The sequence below is a fragment of the Globicephala melas genome, chromosome 17 (assembly GCF_963455315.2).
Source record: "Globicephala melas chromosome 17, mGloMel1.2, whole genome shotgun sequence".
Taxonomy (NCBI): domain Eukaryota; kingdom Metazoa; phylum Chordata; class Mammalia; order Artiodactyla; family Delphinidae; genus Globicephala; species Globicephala melas.
Window position 1 is genome coordinate 11664382 of NC_083330.1, and position 27511 is coordinate 11691892.

Here is a 27511-nt window from a genome sequence, read left to right on the forward strand (position 1 = left end):
TGAAGTAACTCATTAACACTAATCCAGTCCAGATGGTGATATTGAAAGAGGCATAATGCTGCCCTACCCCCAGCCTTGTATTACATCCCTTGTAGACGTTTCTGCACTACACAGCTTCTTTATAGCTCCAGATTCTACACAGCAGAAAAACTAGAGTGCAAAACTCTACAGAAAATGAACAGAAATGGCATCTCCCCACATCGGCCTGTTCTTAGTTCAGACAGTCTCATGTAAACATTATCTAGAGGATAATAATAAAAACAAAATCCTCTGACATAGTTAGTCATGGTAGTGACTCTGGGAAGTAGCAAAGCAAGGTAGACTCCTGGGATTTAGCAACTTAGAGTTTAGAGACAGGGGAGGAAAAAAAAGGATGGAGCTCAGGTTATGTTTCCCTATTCTCTAGGTTATTCTTCCTGAATACTGCTGGCACGCACCTGCTGATTGACATGCAGCATATACATCAGTCATTTTTTAGTTTTTTGAAAAGGGCTTCTTATTCATCAAATCACACTGGCTACAGAGTTCCTTTCCTAGAGACAACACAGGGGGAGTTCATTCCTAGAAGTGCTGGTGTCGAGGAGCCCTTTTTCAACTGTACACAAGGCAGTCAAGTCCATAGCGCTTGACAGCAATACTGAGACCATCTAGAAATGATCTCACTGTGCTTCCTAGTAGGAGACACGGATTCACGGGACATCTGCAGGGCTCGAAGAGCCTTGTGCTCTTAGAAGGAAAGCTGTTCTATAAATCGAACATATAATTATTACAATTGCTATGGCTATTCATTTCTGCTTAAGATTCAAAACTAAATTAGATAGGGCCAGGATATAGATGGCACTGGGAGGAAGAATTGCTGATGACATATTGCAGAGATACAGAGTGGGCCATTTCCCTCGCTTCCAAAATCTCTTGAGAAGAAGGAAAGTACCGCTGCTGTAATTAAGATCTGATCTCATTTTATTTCATTATTTCAAGATGCAAATAGATACACTGTCTCTTAAAAAAGTTAACCAGCCAATTAATAACCAACTAATTACTAAGGCTGTTTATATAACAACTGATTCAGTGCCTGCGACAGTGCCTCACACAGAGCAGTTGCCCCGTAAGTACCAGATGTTTAAGCCACACCATAAATCTTCTTACACGTTCTATTTATTGCCACAATTTTCTGTTTTGCTACTTGCCACAGTGAGAGCTTGAACGATGTGAACTAATAACAATCGTTGCTATGTAATCCCGAGGAGAGGAGACGTTGAAATCTGTAACGTGACACTACAAGACGCACCCGGGCTTTGAAGTCTATGCGGTGCGTCCGCCACAGCTAGTGCCTAGGTGAACAGACGCAAAGCAATGAGCCAGTCTCCAACAATGAAGCTCACGGCGGAGTAGCCTACTGGTGTTTTTGTGATGATCAAATTCTTCTTATGCTGCTGTTCCTTGAACCTGAGACTTGCCTTTGGGACATTTTTAATTGGTAGCAAAACCACAAATTGTACAGAGAGCTCGGGCACGTGTTTGGACATAAACCCAGCGGTTCCCTGAGGGCTGGCAGATTTACCAGTCCCGAATCCTAAGCCTCAGGGTATGTGAGGTGACTCTGGACTAACTTTGAAATACAGAGTGAGATGAACCCTGGCCCACATTAAGGTGGAAGCAGAAAGGGCAGGGGCTGGTCAACTCTGGCCTCCCGCAGAATGGCTAGAGATTGTAGGTCTCAGTAAAACCTGGCCTTCTTATCTAGAATTCTGCCTGGTGCTGAGCTAGCCAGAGCTTGCGGGGGGGGGGGGGGGGCGATGCGAGAAGGAAATAATTTCACTAATATTAATAATGAACGTAACGGGACTTCCCTGGTGGTCCAGTGGCTAGGGCTCCGCGCTTCCACTGCAGGGGTCACGGGTTCAATCTCTGGTCGGGGAGCTAAGATTCCACATGTCCCACGGCCAAAAAAAAAAAAAAAAAAGAACATAATAATTAACTTTAAAATACAGCAAGTCAAACCAATATGTGTTGAATATGCGTCAGCCACTGTTCAGGGTGTTATACACATGAATCATGTGTAATTCTTTAATTCTCACGAGTATTTTAAATATTTTATTCAAAGTAATTCCTATGCATATGCATAATTTTAAACATTCCAATCGCACTACAAGGCCTCGAAAGAGAGCTGCATTCCCTGCCCTACTCCCTCTTTGTCCCCAAGTCTCACTCCCCAGAGTCAGCCACGTTTAATTCTTTCAGCTGTTCTTCTGCCACTTATCACCCAGTGATGTGTGTATGCTACTAGCAGGCTCCTATTCTTGGGTTTTTCAGTTTTAGACATTATCTATTGACTTCACTGTAGACAATTAGGGCTGAGCCCCCGCGCGGTTGGCTTTACCTTCTACTTCTCTTTGACTCTCCCCTGGGTTGAAGCCCTTGTTTCCTGGATCCTTTGTCGTCCTCTTTGTTGGTTTACTCTACTGTTTTTGTGGAGCACATCCTCAAGTAATCCCCTAAAGTGTGCAAAAACTCCTCCTCTTTCCAGTCCCCGCCCCCCCCCCCCCCCCCCGCACAGCCCTGCACTCCTGGGTGCCTGGCCTCTGCAGTCCCAGGGCCTTTGCAGGGGGAGCCTGTAAAGCTTGAGCAGCTTGTCCTGTGCGCCTTTACCCTGCAGGCTCCCAGCAGAACCAAGATGCATTTCAAACAGGTCACGTCCCTTCGTCCAGCTGTTAGTTTCCAACATTTGGTTGCATCTCTCCTCTGCTGTTATCTTGCTCATTTTTTGTCCTTATTGATTTATACCTTTTTATTCCCTTACTCTCATTTTAGTGGGATTTCAGCAGGAAACAAATAAATAAATGCGTTCATTTTGTCATATTTAATTAGAAGACTCCTAGTCCAATTTTCAGATATGAGTAAAAGCTGAGCCTGAAAGAGTTGAAGGAACTCGCCTAAGGCCATACGGCCACCACTTGGAGAAACTGAGTTGGGATTAAACTTTGAGATCAGTTTGACTGTAAAAGTACTGCCTGAACATGGAAGCAACCTAAGTGTCCATTGACAGATGAATGGATAAAGAAGATGTGGCACATATATACAATGGAATATTACTCAGCCATAAAAAGAAACAAAATTGAGTTATTTGTAGTGAGGTGGATGGACCTAGAGTCTGTCATACAGAGTGAAGTAAGTCAGAAAGAGAAAAATAAATACCATATGCTAACACATATATATGGAATCTAAAAAAAAAAAAGGCTCTGAAGAACCTAGGGGCAGGACAGGAATAAAGATGCAGACGTAGAGAACAGACTTGAGGACACGGGGAGGGGAAGGGTAAGCTGAGACAAAGTGAGAGAGTGGCACTGATATATATACACTACCAAATGTAAAATAGATAGCTAGTGGGAAGCAGCCGCATAGCACAGAGAGATCAGCTCATTGCTTTGTGACCACCTAGAGGGGTGGAATAGGGAGGGTGGGAGGGAGGGAGACACAAGAGGGAGGGGATATGGGGATATTTGTATACGTATAGCTGATTCACTTTGTTATAAAGCAGAAACGAACACAACACTGTAAAGCAATGAGACTCCAATAAAGATGTTTAAAAAAACCCAAAGTACTGCCTGAAATGCATCATCAGCACCAGATGCCCATCCTTCAGGAAACTTGAAGATGGTCCCTGAAACCCCAGAGAGCAGAGGGAACAGGCTACAGACTCCCTGAGACTAGCCTGCACGGAACGGCTGGGGGCCACAGCCGGCATTTGGTACTGAGACCCGAACCACAACTGAGAGCTCGGACACCCTCACCTCATGAAGTCGCCTTTGCGTCTTTATTGTACATGCCACATTTGTCCCAAGTGTGTTATGTGGCGTAAGGTGTCTGAAGGTTTTCATTCTATACCCATTTGTAAGTGGGGGATGCCTCTCGGCCTGTGTTGCCAGCTGAACAACAACAACCTAATAAGGAATATTGCAGGCAGTCCTTGGTCTGTATTGCATCATGAAAAAGTAATCACAATCAACAACTAAATGAAGAGCCCATGGCTGTTTCCACATTTTCAGTATTGCATCCCCTGCAAATATCTGAGCTCTACAATATCGTCCCTGGTCAGAGCTGCTAACATCAGAGCAGCACGTGGGACGCAGGCTACCCTCGGGAAATGCCTGGGGGAGAGGGGCTGCAGTAGCATCAGCTGTGCCATCTCCCAGTTAATGTGCTCTGGACACTTGCTTGACATGTATTACGAGGTGGAGGTACAGGGGAGGGAAGGTTTTAGAGGTAGAGAAGCCTTTGAATCACCACTCCTAGTCTCTAGATAACCGCTGGAGGCCTTTGTCATTTATAAGTGGAGTCTTCAGGATGTTGTCTGGTCTTTTCCTTTGCCACTCAGGAGAGCCAAGTGACTAAGCTTTCCCCATAGTTCACACGCCTTCTCCAGATGAGCGATTTTATGTCAGAGCGCAGGGAACACTGTCCACGAATCTGGCAAATTCCCTTCTACTTCTCATTCATTCAACAAGTATGTACTGAGCACCTACTCTGTGCAAGGCACTGTTCTTGGCACTGGGAACCCCGCAAAAAAGGAGACAGACCCTGGCCCCTGCCCTCATAGAGCTCACATTCCAGTGGAGGAAATAGACCATAATATATATAATGGAATATCATTCAGCCATACAAAAGAATGAAATATTGCCATTTGCAGCAACATGGATGGACCTAGAGAATATTATACTTAGTGAAGTAAGTCAGACAGAGAAAGACAAATATTATATGATATCACTTATATGTGGAATCTAAAATATAATACAAATGAATCTATATACAAAATGTAAAAAGACTCACACCAGACATAGAAAAATTTATGGTTACTAAAGGGGAAAGAGAAGGGGGAGAGGGATAAATTAGGAGTATGGGATTAAACAAACTACTATATTAAAAAAATAGATAAGCTACAAGGATTTCCTGCATAGAGCAGGGAATTATATTCAATATCTTGTAAAAACCTATAATGGAAAATAATCTGGAAATATATATATGTATAACTGAATCACTTTGCTGTACACCTGAAACTAACACAATATTGTAAATCAACTATACTTCAATAAAATAAAAATTCAGTTCCAAATCTGAGATGCTTCTAAATAATCATATGTTTGGGAAAATGAGGAAAGATTTTGGATTTGTATTTAAATTTTCCAAACAATTCTGAAAACTATTAACAGCCTCAGTCTTTGAATAGAACATATCAAAATTCCAGATTTCGTATAAGTAGGCTAAAACCACCCTTCCCCCCATGATCTCCAGAGGGAGCCCAGAGCATCACAAGGTGACATAATTTTGATCTTGACGTATTCTAACACCTAAACCACGATGATGGTTAGGGAAATATACCAGGCCCTACCACGTGACGTGAACCTGGGCTCTCCAGGTGATTTCGCAGCTAAGAGGTTATCCTTAAGCAAAAATAATTTGTCACTACCTCTCTCATGCTTCTTCATTGCTTAGCCATGGTGGTACCCCTGAAGTGCAAATCTCAAACCCAATGCTCCATTATGACCTGGGCAGCTTTGAGAAGTTTTGGTTGGTTTGGTTTGGGAAAACTGAAACTTGCGGATTATCTGTGAGATTTGGACTTCCGGGGTACCACCATGTCCCAGAAGAACATTTTGCACTTTTCTTATTGCCTAAAGTATTCAGTGTAATTGCTCACACTCACTGAGCACATACTACCCACTCTTCACCACTGCTGAGTCCGCAGGAAGTCACGTACATTTACTTTTCTGGGCTAATGGCAGGAGGAGACCCAAACAAATCCAAAAAGCACTTACACACAACTACTTCCAACCAGCGCCGAGATGGATAATCAGAGATTTGGGCTCCCCCAGCCCACCTCCACGCTCACTCCTTTTGCCGGGGCCAGAGGCTGCAGCGGTGGGGCAAATGGGCCTCCCCAAAGCTGGTGCAAACTTGACATTTTGTTTATCGGCAACCTGCCCCTCTTTACCCGTAATTGTAAAGTCTCTCTTGAGAGACTTGTGAGCATGTAGAGATGGTGCTGAAGCAGCTCCTAAGAAAGAATCCGGCGCTCGGCTTTCAGGAATTGCACTAGCCCGTTTTTAAACCTTGAAATTGGCCAATGGGGGGAATATTCATACCAGAGAAACTGGCAAATGCTACAGGTCACAGTCTCCATGTCCTTACCCCCAGCCTCATTGAAAATTTGTCAGGACACTGTTGATAAACCCGTAGAGAATTTGGAGGGCTCTGAGCGCATGAAAGGGGCTCTGGAAGTCTGCTGGGGTAGGGTTGCTGGGGGTACAGGGTCTTGCCGGGTAGGATGCAATGCTGATCACCCCGTGGGGCCACCCGGCTCAGCTCTGCCGCAACCGGAGCTAACGCTTATCCACATATCTCCTCCCAGACCAGAAAAGAAGTCCGACCAGCCCCTGTGTGAGGAGCACGAAGATGAGCGCATCAACATCTACTGTCTGAACTGCGAAGTGCCCACCTGCTCTCTGTGCAAGGTCTTCGGGGCGCACAAGGACTGCCAGGTGGCTCCCCTCACTCACGTGTTCCAGAGGCAGAAGGTAACAGAGGCCTTTCCGCCCCTCCTCCGAAGCCCCTTCCAAGTGCCTGCGTCATTGACTCGCTGCCCCCCAAGGAGAGATGTCCAATGCACAGGGCCACAGGGCCCTGAGGCTGGGAGGGCGCGGAGCATAGAGCCGGAAGGGATGCTGCGCACCCTCCACGTGCTTAATGCCCTGCAGGCTGGTGGGGAAGGTGGGGGAGGGAAGAGATGCAGAGAGTCAGGAAGGGGTCCGGAGGGGAAGGGTCGCTGTGTTTGCGCCCGTTGGAGGTTGTTGAAGATGTGCATTGTTATGGGACTCGGTCCGAGCTCAAGCTGCTCAAACGTTATTTGAGGTTCAGACTATAGGTAATAAAAGGATAACTTTTTACTCCACTCAGAACATTTTTCTTCATTCACCAACCAAAGATTCCTTTGGCCTTCCTCAAGGCCTTTTCTCGCGCACTCCTAGTTGGTAGCATTACAATGAATGACATTGCGTTACACGTTCCCTTGGCCTGGCCCTCCAGCCTGGGTTAAACGGGCCTCCTAGCCTTTCAACCTAGGCCAGCACTGAGGGCACCATCCATGCCCTCACCCCAGGGCCTCAGACCCCTCATTCTGACCAAATACAGGGTGTCCCAGCTTATCACTCACCTGCCAATCCGGTTTCACCCACAGGCAAGTAGAAGCTTATCCATTTGATGTAAATAAACTGTGGGGTTGTGTGCTCAGAGAGCTGCAACCAAGTCTTGGCATCTAGAATTTGAGAAGCTCCACATCTCAGCTTCTTTCTGTAAGAATCAGAGGTTCCACATTTGGTCAGTGTTTTACACCAAATACAGTACAGAGTTGGAATTAAATTTGGAAACCAAACTTTGGGCAACACCAGTTGCAACCAGTGAGTACTAACTGCTAAAGAAGCAGGATTTAGCAAGATATCCATAACATTTATTTATTTCTCAATCCACTTAAGACTTATCCCCCGTTTCCCTTTTACCTGCCCCCCGTCAAGTCATACGTGTTAGAACTGAATGGTACCTGTGTCACACCATTCCCCTCAGAGCCCTGAGGCCCATGCGGGATGGACAGAGGCAGGCTGGCAGAGCTTCCATCCCGCTCCGGTTTGGCCAAAGCAAACTTTTTACCTATTGGGATTATTTATTAGCTTCCATTTGAAGAAAGGGTTCTGCAGCTTTAAAATGTTTTACAACCACTCTTCTCACTTTATATGTGAGACAATGAAGGTCCAAATTGATTACATGTTTTGCCCAACATCATAGAGAAGTTGAAGGCCGAGTTGGACCAAGCACGTAGGTTTCCTGAGTCCCAGTGTTCAGTGTTTCTTGTGCTCCAGAGGCCAGCCTCGCAAGGGGGTAAGTAAGAACAACGGAATCGCTTCGGGGTCCAAAGAGTCCTGAGAGGAATTTCAAGTTGAAATTTTTTTCCTGGAAACAGTTGAACGTTACAGTTTTAAGTTTGTAATGACTTAGTCTAGAATATGAGTATTTGTTTGCATCTAGCGTGTAGAGGATGCGTAATAGGTATACGTTGAATAAATGAATATTTCTCTAGTAAAACTGATCCTGAGCTGCACTAGACAAATAATTCATTTTGGGCCCCTGATGTCACATTTTGGTCTTCATTCAATAAACAATGCTTAGAATTCTTTACCCTGAATGTGCTATTCTCTATGGCCTATGATTCGGTGTTCTTAATGTTTTTAGCAGGGTCACAGTCTCTACTAAGAATTTGATGAAAACTATGAAACTTCTTCCCAGACAAATGCATTTATACACACATCCATTCAGAATTTTATTTACAAGATCAGGAGGTTCTCAGGCCTCCCAGCCTCACTGTTCCTCCTTTGGGGGTTCCATGGACCCTAAATTAAGAACCCATGAGGACACTACTAAGATGAACTCACAGTCAGTGCTGACTAGAAAGCCCCTAAAATCTTGCACCCCTCTTTTCTCTCCATTAGTCTGAGCTCAGCGACGGCATTGCTGTCCTTGTGGGAAGCAATGATCGGGTCCAGGGAGTGATCAGCCAGCTGGAGGACACCTGCAAAACGATCGAGGTGAGTCAGGTGGCCTCAAGGGAGTGTAAACCGTGCCTGAACCCCTGGGGTTTTGTGGCTTCCTCAACGCCACCCTAGAAATCCCCGTTCCAACATTTCAGTCTTTCCATATAGGATGACCTCCTTCCTGATGTGTCTCTAAAATATTTACCTCCTGGCACAGAAAAGAGAAGTTACCACATGAGGCAACAAGGCAGATCTTACCACATTTATCAAGGTGGTCGTTACAGGTGTTCTTTCTTGGGCAACCCGTTTTGAAAGATTAGTTACAAGAAAAATCAGTTTCCAGTAGTGACAATGAGTGTTTTCCACCATCATAGCACAGTTTCTTTGTGGAAATCTAAACGGTCTTAAGAAATGCTAGTTGGTGCTTTAGAAAGTCATGTGCAGATTCCAGCTGCATATCTAAGCTCTAACAGTGGAGTTGCTGCCTGCCTGCAGGGAGAGAGAGGGTCAGTATCTGGGAGCTCACTGAGGCCAGAGTCCCGGCTCCTTCATCTCCGCTGGCCCTCTGTCTGGCCCAGTGCCCGGCACATAATAAACACTCAATTAAAAACTTGATGAACAAATGGCTCACACTTAGGTTTGGCATGTCAGAAATATTGGGAATCCACTTTTTCTCAAGATCAAATACAAACTGTATAAATGCGGAAGCCAAAGGGGTTTTGCCACGTGGCAGATGTCTTTCCAAGAATTGAAGGTCCACGGGTTAGTTCAGCCCTGCTGCCTGGGGGCAGGTGCAAGCCACCTGGGTTTGAGTCCAGGTCTTTGGCTGTTTAACCTGGAGCAGTTTATTACTACTCCCTGCTCTAAGCTTTGGGGTTGTGCTTTATTTGGACCTCAGAATCCTGTATTGCTCAGTTAATGGCATGTTGTCTTTATTGCTGTGGACACGGCCCCTCTTGTTATCTATTTATGTCCTTTTATCCCCATTTCCCACTCCTTTTCTCTGTAAATAACTACTCTAACATGTTTAATGTTCCATTTACCTGTATTCCTACAAAATGTGTGTTGTTTTATATGCATGTCTTTTAATTTTATAAACGGTATTTTGTTGTTCTTCTCATTCTGCTTCTTACTTTTTTTAAACTAAACGTTATGTTTTAAGATCCATTCACAAGTACATTCATTCCTTCAGTTTTCTCCTGGAAAAACAGGGCAAAGTACCCGTTTTATAGAGTTAACCGTGAGGAGTTAAGTAAGCATAAACACAGTGCTTAGCCTAGCGCCTGGCATATGGTGAGTGCCTGATAAATGCTCTAATCTTACCATTTTATCGCTTGAAAGGCAAATTCTATCAAAAGCCAAAGGCCAGTTCCTAGATGATGACTTCAAGATGTTGGCCAAAATCATCTCATTTTAGATTCACACATCATTAAAGTCAGTCTCCTCTCTTCCCCATACTCACATTCCTGAAAAGATTCATGATGGATCTGGAATCCATTTATAGAAGGACAGTTTTCTCTCGAAGAGATCAAAGAGATTCTGAAATGGACGATATAAACTTTTTTTCTTTTCACGTATTCACAGTAAAGGCCAAATACAACTTAATCATTAGGCCATGAATCAGCACTCAGTGTGGTACCACACTGAGTCTCGAGTGTATAAATAGGAATGTGTTGTTGTGGACAAGTGAGGTCATCTCTATGCTGGTCTCTGCTCGCACCTTCATCAGAGTCCTCTGTCAGGGGAACAGGCTTTCTGTCGGGGACGTTGAGGCTGGAGAACACAAACGACAAAAGTCCTGTGCGGCACGCTGGGCCTTGAGCAAATGCAAAGGGCTCTGCTCCATTTAGGCAGCACCGGAGGACACAGAGGGCGAGGAGAGACTTGACAACAGGTTTTCTTCCTCGAGGCCTGTCAGGGGCACAGTGGGAAGCAGCTGTTTGTTCTTTCATTGAGAACAAGACAAGAAGGAACAGGTTTGAAGTTAAGCCCGCAGAAGGGATTAACTGTAGATATCAGAAAGAACTTCCTAAGAGTGAAGGTCAGGATTACAACCCCTATTGTTACTGATAAAAACATTGGTCCAATGTACACACTTTTACGAGTATTTTCACAGTACCCCAGAGGAAGCTGTGTAATTTTCCCCCAGGAGGCTTCAAGATGAGTCAGCAAATTGTCAGGAGGAGTCCATCCCCTTTACGCATTTCATTCACCCCTGGGATTTTAACTTAAGGAAATAAGATGAAGACGTGGTATATAAACAGGACAGAATGTCTTTATTCATAGGGGGAAAACATGCCAGAAACCAAAAGTGTAAGAGCAGGGAATAGTGGGATGACAGGTGATTTTCAAGGCCTTCCTTATATATGCCTGTATTTCACATTTTTCTAAAGGAAGCCTGAGATTTTTAAAATAACCAATAAAAGAAAGGATACATGAATGAATAGGGCTCAGATAAGCACAGTTCTTTCAGATCAGTTTAAGTGGCTCACCTGGAAACATAGGGATTGGCTCAGAGCCCCCCAGAGGTCTCTGATTTTATGATTCCTACTTGATGCAAACACCCTCCATTTGAAGAGGCCCTGAGGACAGAGACACAGCTGTAAATGGCCCCATCGTGCACCTGGAATCGCTTATGGGGCCTCCCGCAGAGCCAGGGTCCTATCAGCAGGCCAAGCACCAGGGCAGGGCAGTGAAGCGCACTGGGGTCTACCTTGCCAAGCAGGTGAACTCTGTACCAGGGGTCAGGGTCACAGAGCTCCTGTGTCTCCTGTCCTGCCTGGGGTGGTTGTTTCCCTTTGTGGCTCTGCTCATCACCTGCCTGGAAACATTTTCCGAGAAGCCATTGGCGGCTCCCAGCCAGGGGGTGGGGAGCTGTTTTTGAAGAATTCTCTTTTCTGATTGGTGAAGAGCTCCATAGGGACAGGAAATGGAGCAGCCCCTGGGGTGGGCACTATCCTTCCCTAATTACATGGCCTCCCACTCGGGGCCCTGACACCTGCCCTTGCAAATGTCTAATTTTGTCCCTAATCATGTAATGTCTTGCAGGGCTGGCCTGGGCAGGCAGCCGGCCCGGGATCAGCCCTGGAGAGCCGCTGAGCTTGGGATAAATCACGCTGGGGACTCCTTGTGATCCTTTAAACACAATGTGTGCAGTTGATGTGAGTTTGCATTGATGATGAGAGTGGCTTTGAGACGGATCGCAGTCACAAAAGGGAATTTGAACTGAGCTGGGGAGGAGTGGCATTCCCTCTTTGCTGTGGGCCGATGGGGGATGGAGGAACCTGCAGTCTTCTTAGCCCTCCTGACCGAGGTGGCTCAGCCTGAAACGTTCTCAGAGCTTGTGATTGCAGGTTGTTGGAGGGCCTTCTGGGCTGTTCTAGACGAGCCCAGCAAGATCTAAAGCTACACTTGCCTCTCCAGGCCTGGAGCTGTTCTGGGATGGGTTGGGACAGAGTAGGGGGACTGCTGGTCGGGGGTGGAGAATTGCACTGCCTCGGGAGCTCTCTGCTTCCAGAAAAACGTGCTTGACTTTCATTCCTCATCCCTAGAAAACGTAACCTCCCTCTTGTAGTCTTTCCAAATGGCGCTTATCCTAGGTCACTGGAAACCCAAGAGAGAAGGCTACTCACACTAGCCGTCCCGAGGCAGATCGGCCTAGAAATAATGTTGTTCTGCGTGGACGTCCGTCTGGGGGAAACAGCTGAAGCTGAATCATAACTATTTGATCTTGAGCATTTCCAGTATCTGAAAAATGGCACCTTTAATAAAATCCTCCAATGATTTTGCAATGACAACAAATCCATTATATTTCCAAATCAATGATTTTAACCAAACAGCTTTGAGACGTTGTCCGTGCAGTTACAAATATGAAGTATGACTAGAGTAAGAATCATTCTAAAAAGCATGCCAGAATTATGACATATGCTTAAAGAACAGATGTCAGAGTTTGAATTTCGGCTCTGCCACTTAATGATATGACCTTGGTCAAGTTACTTCCTCTCCCCGTCCCTCAACTCCCTCAGTGGTACAGGGGGGTTAATAAACCTTCACAGTGCTGCTGTGATGACTAAGAGGCACATGCTGGGGGCTCCGTAAGTGTCACCTTGTGTTGCTGTCACTCTCAGCTTGGAAAGAGTACACGTAATCTAATGATGCTAATAATTGTTTGAACCACTGGAGCATCTGGAGCATCTTTTAAATGGTGTCGGAATAAGACCTCAAGGTCTTGGTCAATTATGATGGCCGGGTGAAGCAACTCCCTGCAGTGGGAAAGATCGAAAATGAATGGAAGCAGATATTAGCTCTATTCTTTGAGGCTTTGTGATAACTCGAGATACTGGCAACAAAGGGAGGCTGAGCCCCTTCCAGGAAACATGCTGATTATCCAACAGCAGACGGCAGTGAATGAAACAGCTGCTCAGCTTGCCTTGGTCTGGTCTCATGCTTTCGCTGCACCATGGGGCTCAAGTCAGCGCAGGCTCACCTGACCCTCAGCCTTCAGAGGATTTCTCAAGGATATTCTAAATGATCTGGACTAGTCCAGAGAACCCCTAATACCAAGAAACCCAGGAATAAGAATTGAAATGCCGTAAGTTATAACACAGTTATTCTTCTAACGCGAAGTGGGTGGTAATGCAACTTGGTGGAAAAGAGCATAAGTTTGGGAGTCCTGAGACCCATGGCCATTGAATAGAGTTCTTCCACTAAGCCCTGCACAGAGACACTGAGTGGATGGGGGAGGGGCTGAACTCCAGTCTGTGTGCCTTGAGGGATGATAGTTTTCTAATTTGTCTGCCCCTTTTCTAGGGCAGCCTGTCAGAGACCTGGGTTCTCACCCTAGTCTGCGCTCATGGGGCTTCTGTCATGTGCTCGTGATTGGAATTGGGCTTTACCAATGAAGGATTGGACTTGAATTCCTCAGGAGAATCTTCCTACCTTAATATAGTTCTTTCTTTAATATTATTAATCTACTGTCTGATTTTTTTTGGGGGGGAGAGGGGTGTTGAGGGGAAAGGGAAGGAAACCCTGTTTGGTTTAATGAAGGGAATTTTGAAGTACCATATGTCAAATGAAGCTGAGTGGGCCCTTCCAGACCCAGAGCTGCTGTTTTGAACAAGGGTGTCTCAAAAGTTGAGGAATGTGGTGTAGATATGAATGGGCCGAGTAGAGCCACAGTTGCTCACTGACAAGTGATGGGACTCAGAGCTTATCTTCAGCTCTATTTTGGTCACAGAGCTATGCTCCTTACATGGTAAGAGCAGTGGCCACAATTGTCTTAGGTTTCCTGTGGTGGCCTTGGCACATTCCAAACCTGGGACTGACATTGCTGGGCTAGGATGTGTAATTCACATCTCAGTGCTGTGATGACCACTCTGAAACTTGCCATGAGTGGAAAAAGGCATTTTACATATATAAAGAGGCACTTTATAGTCTAAAGGCTCCAAATAACTCCACATTTACCTGAAGTTGTAGAGCCTTGAAACTGTAGAGTGGGAAGGGACCTTAGCAATCATCCAATCCCATCCCTTCTTGTACACATTAAAAAAAAAACTGTCCTGAGTTAAATGTCTTCCCTGAAGTTGCCTAGCTATTTTTTGCTGTTTTCTTTTGAGTGTTGAAAGAAGAAGAGGTTTGGAGTATCCACTTAAATACCTATGTCTTGGGAACAGAACAAAGTAGGAACTTGTGAGTGAGGGCTGACTATTCCTAAATACAATTCATATATCATTCATTCATCCAATCGTTCAAACATATATGCAGAATATGCCATATTCTGCACATGTAATGCTGGGAAATAGATAAAGATGAGATAAACAGAAAATGTTCCTTCCCTTAAGAAGGTTTATTCCAGTAGAGGAGTTAGACAATAAGGCAAACAAATAACAAGATTGTTTTCAAAGAGTAATAAGTGCCTGGGGAAAGGGTGAACCACTGAAAATCTAATGATAAAACCTCATAACGGTGCTTTGCTTGGCAGGCTATCTACTCTTTAGTATATGATCATCTATTGCTGATTTTTTCCCATGAAAACTTCTCTTTGCAGTCATGTATCTTATTTTTTCTTATTGCCACTAAAATATAAGGATGGCTAAAAATTAGAATCTGTCAATTTTAACATTTCTATAAAGGCAACATCTAAACAATGTTTTTAAGGTAAATATTGAAGGTTATCTACTCACTTCTAAGGAAACAACCAAATGACTACTCAATGTTTTTCTTTTCATCCAGATATTATGGCATTGGTTAGAAACAAATATTCTACCTGTCATCATTTTACCATTTCAATGTGGGCAAACTAGTCTTCCTTTTATAAAATCACCACTTTTTGGTATATTGCCTCCATACTGGGCTCTCCCTAGAGATGGGATGGATTTTATTTCCATTAAAGTATTACAGACAAGTTTAATTTGTTCTTCTACATAAATAAATATAAACATAACTGTCTTGGCAGCCCCAGGAGGAAGGTCATGTTGCAGTCAGAGACTCTGCATCACAGTGTAGTCGGAGGCCAACACCATTGCATTTATGATGGAAGTTACTTCAATTGCTAAACACACTCATGCAGAAACACGTGTGCGCATACACACACACACACACACATCCAACACCACACCCCACATAGAGGGGACATAGGAACTACAGGCATCAAAAGGAATAAAATGGACAATATTTGAAAAAATAAACTTGAAAGTTCAGAATGTATAGATGTTGATTCAATTAGTATACAGAGAAATGGGGGGAGGTACACAGCCTGGAACTGAGCTTAAAGATACATGCCTTTTTACTCAAATAAATGAAAGGTATGATAAAAGCAAGGAGAAATCTTTGAGGTGAGGAAGTTTTTGTGCAGAAGAGATAAACATGGTTGCTATCATGCTTTTGCAGGCAACAATCATCCTTTAAAGTGTACTCTCTGAAGAGGTTTTGATGATGCAGAGGTCCACGTTTTTTCCATTCCATTTTTATGTTGCTAGAAAGACTCTGTTAAAAGCATTTCAGGTCCACACTTACAAAGGCACAGTAGGTACTGATATCAGAGTAATCAGTCACTGTCAGTAGCAAGTTGGCCTCTGAGAGTGTGTTTTTTTGTTTTTGTTTTTTTCTTATAGCATATACACCTGTTCCCTAATTACCTCAGAGGACAAGTTGATAAACTGAGCTGTTTGAAATTCACTGACTTTCACCGCAATTCTGAAGGTCTCCTAGCCTAGAAAGACTGAAGGGTGACCATGTTAGTATCTTGTGTATTGCTTCTACCTCAAAGAGTATGCGTGAAAAATAGAAGAATTTCAATTTCATGGAGTATTTCTATTTTTTCATTCTAATCTGACATTAGGTTAACCTGAACATCTTAAGTGAATTTCTAAAAGTTTGAAAGTACCAAAGTACCAATTTCATAATTCCAGAAAAGGAGCATGCATTTTTCCTCTTTTAGAAACAGAGTTGTCCAACTCTTACATATTTTGCATAGAATTATATTAAAGGCAAGTTCAGCAAGAGAAAAAACACAAGTGTTTTTTTCTGTTAGAAATTAGAAAATACGATCATTTTTCTGCCATCCCCCTGAACACTGGGAAAGTATGGCCAGCTCTGAGATCTTATAATGCCTGATACACAGTAAGCACTTGGTGAATTTTGCTGAAAGAATTATAATGAATATATTTCTGAAACAATTTGAGGATTCTTGCCTTTAAAAGCCTACTTTCAGCACGGTAGATTTGTTAAAAGGTATATATTCAGTACATAAGCAGGTCACACATTTTTTTTTCCAAGTTACTTTAGAGTATATCACAACTGTGTGGTGGGAGTGGCAACGACCCAGGAGTTCAGAGACCTTGGCTCTATACCAGGCACCAACGGTAAATGGCTTGAGAAAGTGACTTAACGCTGCCGCGTTTCAGTCTCCACACAGGTAAAATGGTTAGTTTGGAGCAGTTACTTCTGGTAGTCTGTGCAGCTTGAAAATTCTACAGTTGAATGGCTCAAATTAAGGAAAATTGAATCTAAATTTAACAAACATTGACATAGTGCCTACTGTGTGCCAGGTAATATTATAAGTGCTTTACACACTATGTAGTCATGTAATAATAATTAAGCATATACTACGCATGGGGTAGTATTTCCTACACTGTAAGGTAGGAGCAAATAACAGTTGCTATTAAAAGGACAGTAATTTTATTAAAGTTCAATATAGTACAAATCATTAAAAAAGCAGAGTAGAAATAAAATAATACTTGGAATTCAAAATAATATAAGAATAAAGTAGTTTTCCTGTTTAAACCACTGAGTAAATTTTAGATGGCTGAAATAAGTGATCTAATTTTTATTTGACTTAAGAGAATACAGTAGCTGTGACACTTGACTTCACATCGCTCTCACTGCAAATCATTGGCTTTCATAGGCTTGAATGGTCACACATATTAAATCATATAGAAGAAAACTTTTATGAAACAAAGATATTCTACCAATAATACATCTTAATACAGTATTCATTATAAATGTTTCAAGTGCACAATTTGTTTTAGAAAAATAAGCTAGAAACCAATGTATGATCACAGAAAACAGCAGAGCTTCTGGACATCAAAGGCATATTTGAGAAATGCAGTGGGCACATGGTTGCCTGTAAGCTTAGAACAGTAAGTACTACAATGGAAGAAATTTTGATTGGGAAGATACTAAGAGGCTACAGTTCCTAGGCCTCATAATGGTCCAAATCTCAAGCTAAATGGCTAAAAAATGGATGGAAATTTGGCAAGTCCAGCAATTTCCATGTCTGGACATGCTGCGTGGGCCCTTGTCTTATTACTTTGACAACTGCCGAGACCACAAGCATTTTCATCACCTCCCTGTACTTCCTCTGCTCTTACTCATCCTTTATGGCCAAACTCGGGCACCACTTCCTCTAAGAAGTGTTTTCTGAGGCAACCCCTCCCTGCTCCCCTCAAATGGTCCCCGCCCACACAGAGGGTTGATTAAGGCCCCACCTCTATGCTTCTATAAAACCTGGTATGAATCTCTAACATAGTTTGATTTTTCAGGCTACTAGGTTGTATTACTATTACTACTGGCCCATAGTCTTTCCCATTAAGTAAACTGTGAGCTCCTTGAGAACAAGAACTATGTTTAATTCATTGTTGGATCACCAGAGTCCTGGATAGTGGTTGACACAAATGTCCCACTTAAGAACTGTTTGTTAAATGAATGAATGGATGGGTGGATGACAGCAATAGCTATTATTCACTAATAAAATAATTTGAACCATTGGCTCTCCTTTGTGCATTATAATTATAATTGGTTGGAAACTGTGATGAGAATTGACTGCATCCAAAGGAGGCAATAGGGTGAGGGATGTATTTCTTGCACATTTGAGGAGTATCTTCATAATCAACAATTTGGTTTGGGTCATCCTCCCCTGCCTACTCTGAGAATAGAAGATAAATTGTGGGAAGATAAAACATCATTAAAAAAAATCTATTCAATGGAGATTTACTGAGCATCTACTATCCAAAGTGGTACGTGTCCTAGGCAGACCCAGATTCTATCCTCAAGGAGACCGTAGTTTAGATATTTAAGAAAGGAAGAATGTTTACTAAAATGAAAAAACATGTAATAAGGGTCATACAAAGGTCAGAGATGTCAGGGCTTCCCTGGTGGCGCAGTGGTTGAGAGTCCGCCTGCCAATGCAGGGGACGCGGGTTCATGCCCTGATCCGGGAAGATCCCGCATGCCGCCGAGCGGCTGGGCCCGTGAGCCATGGCCGCTGAGCCTGCGCGTCCGGAGCCTGTGCTCCGCAATGGTAGAGGCCACAGCAGTGAGAGGCCCGCGTACCACAAAAAACAAACAAACAAACAAACAAACAAAAAGGTCGGAGATGTCAGAGATAAATGGCTGGATTCACAAGAAGCCCCTACCAGGCAGGAGACCTAGGTTGGATCATTATGGCTCAAAACCTGCTCTAAGTTGTAAAGGTCATGGACCCAGAGATGGTCGGGTCCAAGGAAATTGGCCTACACACACACACACCAAGCTTACTGGAACTTGGAAAACCAAAAGGCCAATGACAAGGCCAACTGGAAAGTTAATTAGGGCTTAAACATGGATTCAGAGTAAAGGGAGCTGGATGGAATGGGAGATGCTTCAGCCACACAATGCAAGTGCAGAAGCCTGACCTCACATGCAAACCTTCTCTCCAGGAATCAAAGACTAGATCCAGTATTTCCCTCTCTTGGACAGTACTGGATACATAGAGGACCTGGTGGCTACAGGTATATGCCATACATAGTAACCATTATAGGATTTCAGAGGATTAAAAGATGACATTCAGTCATCGAGATTCTTTATGGAAGAAGCGGTATGTCAACAGTGTCTTTTAAGATTGCTTAGAGTTTGCAACTGTGAATTGGGGAAAAACATTCTAAACGGAGGGGAGAGCACGAGCAAAGAAAGCGAGTGGTTCATTTTTTGCCGGACACAGGATGTGATGGAGGATAGTAGAATATTATGAAGGAAAGGTGGAAACAGGTCATGGACAGGCTTGAAAGCTAGTTATGAAGTTAAATGTGATTCTTTGAGCAGTGGGGAGTCATAGTAAAGAAGAAGCACTGTACGCCAGGAAAACGAATTTGGCTACAGTGTGTGAGCTGACTTGAAGGAGGGAACCCCAGATACAGAGGCCATTGGGGAACTCCAGAATCTACATCCTTCAGCTCCAAGACTGAAACTAGGACAATAGCAATGTAGATGGAGCAGAGAGAGTCTGAAGAGTACTAATCAGGAAGTACCATGGTTTTTTCCAAATACACACATATACTCATTCCAAAGAAAATATATAATTTAAAACCAAATCTGTCCTAATTTCTGTGAAATTCTCCACTTGTAAAGAACAGAAGACTGAAAAATCATCCAGGGAATTCCCCGGTGGTTCAGTGGTTAGGACTCGGCGCTTTCACTGCCGTGGCCCGGGTTCAATCCCTGGTTGGGGAACTAAGATCCCACAAACCATGTGATGCAGCCCAAAAAACAAAAAATCATCCATCTATTTAGCCAATTTGATTGATTTGGGATGGTCTAAGTATCAAATATGATAAAAATGGGATTTTCAACACATCAGCACAGTGGGTATGTATACCTAAGGGACAGGCTAAGGGAAAAGAAAAAATATCCTACGCAAGTAAATTTTCTTTTCTCCCGAAATGTCCAGGTGATTTCTCCAGATAGACACTCTTTTGAACACTTTCTAACATTAGCTAACCCAACTAACAGGAATGCTGCAGAAAACAGAAACAGGAACTTTGTGAGAAGTTTGATTACCTGTATGGCATCTTGGAGGAGAGGAAGAACGAAATGACCCAAGTCATCACCCGAACCCAAGAGGAGAAGCTGGAACATGTCCGTGCTCTCATCAAAAAGTACTCTGACCATTTGGAGAACGTGTCAAAGTTGGTTGAGTCAGGAATACAGTTCATGGACGAGCCGGAAATGGCAGTGTTTCTGCAGGTAAGTACCCCTTTGGCCCCTGAGGAAACAAACCAAGACAGTGGGGAGATGATCCTGAAAAGCTGTCATCACATTTTCGCTATTTTCTGTACATCTCATTTTGATCTATCTTCTCAACCAAAATATATGTGCTTATATCTCCATCTGTTTAAACTATTTCATAAGCATATATTTAAGGGACCATGGCATTGCTTAAATATGAAAGGGTTCTGGTATAAAACAGCAGTTCTTTACAGCACTTAGAAACTAAGCTATGAGATGTTCAGAGTCAGCAAAGGAAAGAATTAAATCTCAACACCGTCTTTGATGAAATGAATTTAAGTAGGCTTGTCTTTCGTTTGCTTCCACAGAATGCCAAAACCCTGTTACAAAAGTAAGTAGTTTTCATTTCATGAAAAAAAGTATACTTTTCATTTTTACCCAAGGCTATCAAACTTTACACAGTGACAGAAAGTGGCAACTTGTCTTTGTTGCAGAATTTCTGAAGCATCGAAGGCATTTCAGATGGAGAAAATAGAACATGGTTATGAGAACATGAACCACTTTGCAGTCAACCTCAGTAGAGAAGAAAAAGTAATACGCGAAATTGATTTTTACAGAGGTTTGTTATTCTTGTGACCATTTGGCCAAAATTGTAGGTGTGTGAAAGCGTCACATGGGTTCAGTGGGAGGAAAGGGGGATTCAGGATCATCTCCTCAATGGACGTCGACAACTTTACAAGGATCATAATCCAGCGTGAAGCTCGATTTCATGACAGAATCATATAGTTTGTTGACGGTGTTTATTTAGCTTTGCATATCACAGTGCTTATTATAATTCTGGCATTAGGTATTTAACTCTGGGTTGTCAAATATTTAATAATCGATGGTGATGGTAATATCTCAACTTCAACCCTACACAAGGTGCGAGCCATAATGATAATAATGTGAAGTGTCATCAGGTGCAAGGTTAAGGATGAGATATAAATAAAACATAGTAGACACTTGGATTAGACATTGTAGCACTTTCAGTTAAACTCTAGAGGGCAAGGAAAGCAATGGGTCATAGAGTAAGTCACACCTGGAAGTAAAACTGAGGCTATGTGATCAGATGCACTCAATGAGTTCTAAACACATCCCTATCATTTGGCCTAGAAATGCCACGCTTGGAAATTGATCCTGATGAAAGAGTTGAAAAGAGGAGCCCATTTAGATGATGAGATTCCTTGGCTCGACCACTATAATGCCATAAACTTGTATCAGTGCCCACAGATAGAACTTTAGAAGCAAATCTTCAGGATGAATCTTTTTAGAAAAATCCTTAATATCGTCTCTCATTAATATCGCCTGAGGAAATACTAAGATCAGTTGGTTAAGAAAAGAGTCGTGGCGTTAACTGTGGCAAAAGTCAGCATTCACTGAACAAAGAATGTGATAAATTAAACAGGGCCGGTGTTTTCTGACACAGGGAAGAGAGTTGTGTTTCCATTTAATTTGACAGAGGTAAATAAGTGACGGTCCCAGCCCTCCGGGAGTTTGCGAATGTGACAGAGCATGATAAAAATGGGGACAGCCTCCGGGGGTCAGGTGGATGGTGCAGGGTGGTGAGGACAGGGCTCTGTACTGGCGAGGGGAACAAGGAGGATGGTGATGACTGGAACCTTTCTCACATTTGTCCACATTTAATTAGAAGCGCGAGCCCCCGCCCCCGCCCCCGCCCGTGGCGTACTCGGGCTACAGTTAAGTGTCTGATGGACAGGATTTCCCCAGCCCTGACCTTAATCTGAGCTATAAATAGTGGTCAGTAGTGTTTTTCGTGGCCGCAGTGGTAATCATAACGATATGAAAATGCATTGCCTTACCAGAAGATGAAGATGAAGAAGGAGGAGAAGAAGGGGAGGGAGAGGGAGAAGAGGTAGTAGAAGTGGAAGAGGCGGAAAATGTTCGAACAGAGTCATCAGGAGGAGATGAAACCCCAGAGAAAGGTCTGGAGTCCCGTCCGCCCACCTCAGAGCTCCAGGCTGCCCCAGAGCCTCCCCCAGCCCTGCCACCCGCTGCGGATGCCCCGGTGACACAGGTAACCGTTCCTGAGCGCCTTCTTACAGGCCACGCATGCGTGCTTCCTTGCTGAACAGCCTGAACAATTTATTCTACCTCAAGGAAAGGAAACTCTATGCCAGACACTAGTATGTGGAAGACAAAAGATTTCAGGGCAGTGGCAGTGTCAGGGAGAAAGTCCTCTAGGTGATTCAGCAGGTTCTCTGTGGTTATAACTGGTTGGCAAGACTTAGTTTCACATGATTTTCTCACCAATGACACCCTCAAAGCTGAGGCACTCTTTGGAAATTGTGTGTGTGTGTAACATGGTAGTTCACAGAGAGCTGATATCATGAGGATTGAGTACAGATGTAGGATATAGGTTGAGAAATAAAAATGGTTATACTTTCGGAACTTTGAATTTTCTGTAGGTAATAAAGGAACTAAACAGAGAACCCGTGCTAGTTTATGCCCCTGTTGCTTACCCTGAAACAGAACTATAGCTTTTGTTCCATGAGCAAATAGATGAAGCTTAGTTTTCTGTGTATTTGTCATTTGATGCGATTATGTGTTGACAGAATTGTTTTTAAAAATTTCTTAGGAAATTAGCTCATCCCAGATACTGTACTTGATTGACTGACGTTATGATTCTAAGATGTCACTGTTTGGTGTTCAAGCCTCTGTACTGACTGCATGACACCTTTAGCAGACAGATCCCAACCTGTTGAGTTTGTAGACAGTGAAGATGCATTAAAAAGAAAAACAAGTCCTGGTTTCAAAGTGGATCGGAATTATCTATAGCAATAAAACCTCAGAGAGGGAACTCAGAGATGGAATTATATCCTGTGCTCTCTGTCTCCATAGGAAACTGGGCTAAAATACTATTTATAGTTCCTAGAATCTTGAAATTCTGGGTATACCAATTGCACTGAAATCGAAAGTGGTATGGTAACTAAATGAGAGTTGGGTTTGATCAATTTTTGGTTTTAGAAAAGAGGTTTTGGGGGCCCACATATAACATAAAAATAAATGAATGCCTGTCAATAATTTGCCCTTTCTCCCATATCTGATATTCTATCAGCAACCTTTGTTTTAGGCTTCTGCTCTCTGCCTGCCCAGGCCACCATCTATATTGAAAGACAAGCCCAGAAAAGAAGAGGGGGCACGTGCAGATGCCGAGACAGAGGGCCGCTAGCTGCATTCTTGCCTTTAGTGCTTGCGGAGGGTGGGGTGAGCTGAAACCTGCACTAGATCGGGCACTGCGCAGAGACCTCTGAGTTTTCAAACCGCAAGGGAACTAAAATCAACTGCCTTTTTTTTTCTTCTTCTTCTTTTTTTTTTTTACTTTTGAATGTATCTGTCCTATGAAGGGGGAGGTTGTACCCACTGGCTCTCAGCAGACCACAGAGTCTGAAACTCCAGTCCCTGCAGCAACGGACACTGCGGATCCCTTGTTTTACCCTAGTTGGTATAAAGGCCAAACGCGGAAAACCACCACAAACCCACCTTCCACCCCAGGGAGCGAAGGTCTGGGGCACGTAGGGCCTTCAGGTTCTGAGGATCCGAATGTGCGGAAGGCAGAAGGGGCAGAAGCCGCAGCCAGTGAGAGGGCAGCAGTGAGTGGTAAGGAAACTAGCTCACCTGCGGCTACTTCTCAGGTTAGTGTCGATGCTCTGGTGTCTGAATGCTCCCCCCCGTGCCGCCCCGGGGTCCAGCCGGGATGACAGCAAGAAGGAAGGGCTTCCAAAGGGGCAGAGAGAACCCAGGGCCTTGGGGAAAACAGAAACAATTCATCCCCGGCTCCCCCTGCCGCGTGTTGGCTTGTTTCTCTAAGCCTTACATGAAACACAAGAAACACAAATTTGACTTCACTCTGCTCCTGCGTGGCGACCTCACACCTGGCTTCCCAGGGGAGGGATGCAAGCGAGCCCGGCCCTTAGGCCTGCAGGTGAAAGTGGCTCGTCTGCAGTGACTGGCTGGTGTCCCTAGCTCCCCTCTGCAAAGGCCACCTGACCTTGCTCGGCCTTTTCTGCATCCTCCTTGAGCTTCCAAAGACTAATCACCTGCTTTTGTGTCGTTCCCAACAACCCCCAAGGAACACGTTTCAATTGAGTTCTGTGTCCACTCTGGAAAAAATAACCTGATTCACGGGTTCTGGGAGTGTGCCAGTGACAGCTGGGCAAAGTTAGTGTTGGCTTAATTAAACTGGGGCTTCCTAAGCATGTGCTCCCGGGAGAAGAAAAGCACAGGTTTTCTTCCTTTGGAATTTTTTAAAGGGTCATTAAATACCTCTTGTTTTCTTTTTATAATGCAAGTTTGAAGTCCACGTCTTCTCCCTAACGCTGGGTTAGATGTTTGCATGGCTCAAATATTCCATAGAAGAAATCTTGCACAGTTTCTTCACACAGAAGAATGTTCATGGTTACTCCATACCCATGAGTATTCTTACGTGACGTGTGCGTGTGAGTGTTGCCCAGACACGGGGCTGGCAGAGAAATACGCTCGCGTTCTGTGCTCCTGGGTCATCAGGTGATTACGAACAACAAATAGCATTTTTTTCAGAAATCATAAAATTAGTCTCTTGACTATCTGCTCAAGTGAACCTCGATTTCCATGAGGTAACAATTGGAAATGATTTTTGGAAAATTCACAGATGAACATGCTTTTGTGCCATGTATTCATTTTCACAGATGAAAAATGACAAAACTAAACGTTTGGTGTAAGGAAACCTTTTGTGGTTGTTTTTAGGTTTAAAAAAATGGAATAGAAACTTTTCTAGAAAATTGATGGGAACTTTATCTCTAGAAAGTTTATGGGATTCCTTACATATTTAGTGGAAGTTGAGTCAGGAGGAGCTGTTTTCTGAAAACAGTAATACGATAATAACCCGAAACAGGAGAACGCCCCAAATGAAAATGAAAAATCTATCTAAATGATGTTGAAAAATATTATTTGTGATAATATCAGTGAAGCTGTCTTCTTGTTCTCTCGCAGGAGTTAGCAATCTGCCTAGCACTCTTGGCTTTTCTTGTACTTCACTACATCTGGCGTCAGATTCAGTGCTTGATTTTTACTCTAATGGGTAGGAAATATTTTCTTTTCCCTTGACTAACATCTCGCGTAGCTCTTCCATACGTGTTCCTCTTCCGTAGGCCCAGGGATGGATTTCTCCCCGACTCTGAGGCTCAGCCACCTAGAAAGAACCAAGTTCTTAGCACTCGTGGCCCTGAGGCACCTCCCTGAGGAGAGTCACTCCATCATCTAATCCTGCATGGAGGGGGATCCCGACTCAGAACAGAGACTCCGTGGGCAATTATTCAGTAATCCAGTGGGAGGGGACCCTCCAGAATAGCCATTGGGGGAGGCCAGTTTCAAAAGATGTCCGTAATGCTGTGAGGACTCACTGCTCTCCAGGTAGATCGAGGACCAGCAAAGGCCTGATTCAGGAATACGCAGGGTTTCCATCGATTATGTAGCAGCATTTCCTCTGCCTCACCAGACAGGTGCCCAGGACGTGGCCAGGTAACTGCATTGATGGGCAGGTGGGCCAGGCGACTTCTAGTTCTTTCTGAACCCTGAGACTCTACAGTGTCTCTCCTGGGAGAGGGGAGCCCTGAGAGAAGGGTGCCACGGGGACAGCAACATCAGGGACATTTCAGCCAGGTGAGATCTGAGTGCATAAGGAGCCAGAGGCCAACGTTCATCTACTGGCCGTAAAGAATCAGAACCAAAGAAGAGTCATAAAGCCAGCAAACAGCACATTATTTTTGATACACGTTCTCATGGTCAAGGCTTTTCTTGATTTTACTGTTAGAAGGTTTGCTTAGGGACTGACATCCTTCTCCTTTCGCAGCCTTTTGAAAATTATCAGCTTTAATGAATCGTATTTAAAGATTCAAACCCCATGTGCTTTTGAGTAAATGACCTTGCTGGACCCGAGACCCAGCTCCCTGTGCCTGTAGCTCAGAAGTGATTCGGGGTGACTAGTGCCGAAACGACTCAGCTATTTCTGGCTTGCTGACTTTTCCCTGGTTGACATTGACTCCTCTGGAAGCTCCAATCATAGCTCCTTTCTGCCTCATTAGCTGTCTGCTCAGCAATGGCAGTCGGCTCTCCATGGGTCCCTGTCATGTCTATAACTGTGTGTGAGTAGGACCCGCCCCAGTGTCTAATAGTCAGCCAGAAACCTGCGTACCCTAGAATGTTCTGAGTGTCCTTATCGTACGCTCAGATGCATAACTCCTCCTCCTGTCATTATTTGTGGTGAAAAGCAGGGGAGGAAGTATTGGCCATGGACTCAGTGGGGCAAATGGGGAGAGAGCAAACTCCACGCATCATTGGAATATCCTGAATAACTGGATCTGAATAATTGTCTGAAGAGTTCAGTTGACATTCTGAGAATTCAGGTTTGGGGCTTTGTCGCCACATATCTGTGTAATGCTTCTCTGAGGCTGCAGGGGGAGAGTCACGCTTCTTGTCTGCCATCCACTGAGCCCATGTCATGGATGCTGTGTCATTCACATGCCTGTCATGAGGCTGAGGCAGGTGGGGCGGGGTGGATAGGGTGAACTGACCTTCTTATTTCAAAGAACCTTGCTTGTGTCATTCCTGGTGTTTGAGAAAGGGCCTTTCACGTAGCGAAGGAAACCTATTCATGATGCAGGACCACTCTTTGATCCCTGCCTCAAAGAGGGTATGGACAGATGGACAGAGGTCAAATTCCCCACCTCTGTGAAGGTTTCGCAGGTTTGATTCACCTTCACTACCTCAGAACCCAGCTCACTAGATTAATATTTGTCCAACGCAGTGTTAGCTTGTTAGAACTTCACACTTCGTCATTAGTCTTTCTGTGAACATGTAGGATGTGACACAAAAGTTCTTGATTCACTGGTAGCCTTACCTCTCTTAACCATACGGTCCCCTGTCAGGAAACAAGGTTGCCTTAGAATTTCAGAAGCATCTAAGGGTCTGGCGGATCTGTAAACTCACTTCAGCCCCATCCGTGGAACTGCACACCTTTTAAGAAGGCAAATGTTTCCAGGTGCTTTCCTCATGGCCATTCGCACAGCCTGCCCTTGCTTTTGCTGCCTGTGATTTCTGATGCTGTGTTAACTCTACTTTATCACATACCTTCTCTCTTCACCTAATTACGTAGGCAGATTATGCGTCAGAAATTGGCCATGGCAAAAAAACAGACGTTGACTCTGCACTGGTAGTGAACCGGGATCCTGCTTTTTGTTTGAGAAGAGGTACATGTTGCCTTCCCCACCTTCATTCTCAAAGAAAAACTAATTTCTCAGCAAGGTTTGGATTCAGCCCTATATCACACTGTGCAAAGCCCATATACATGAACTGTTTTTGGTTGTTGTTTTTTTTTGGCCGCACTGCAAGGTGTGTGAGATCTTAGTTCCCCCAGTCAG

General features: G+C 44.0%; 1 protein-coding gene across 2 annotated transcripts in view; it reads left to right on the forward strand.

Annotated features, from left to right (window-relative positions):
- Positions 1-27511, forward strand: part of TRIM55 (tripartite motif containing 55) — a 41411-nt gene that overhangs the window by 1056 nt on the left and 12844 nt on the right. The window contains exons 3-9 of one of the 2 annotated variants that reach the window (XM_030859822.1): positions 6407-6572; positions 8535-8630; positions 19842-20075; positions 20426-20448; positions 20552-20676; positions 21920-22131; positions 23462-23749. In XM_030859822.1, the coding sequence (XP_030715682.1) occupies positions 6407-6572; positions 8535-8630; positions 19842-20075; positions 20426-20448; positions 20552-20676; positions 21920-22131; positions 23462-23749 (1144 nt within the window). The remainder of the gene's footprint in view (positions 1-6406; positions 6573-8534; positions 8631-19841; positions 20076-20425; positions 20449-20551; positions 20677-21919; positions 22132-23461; positions 23750-27511) is intronic. The other variant, XM_030859823.1, reaches the window with a different exon arrangement.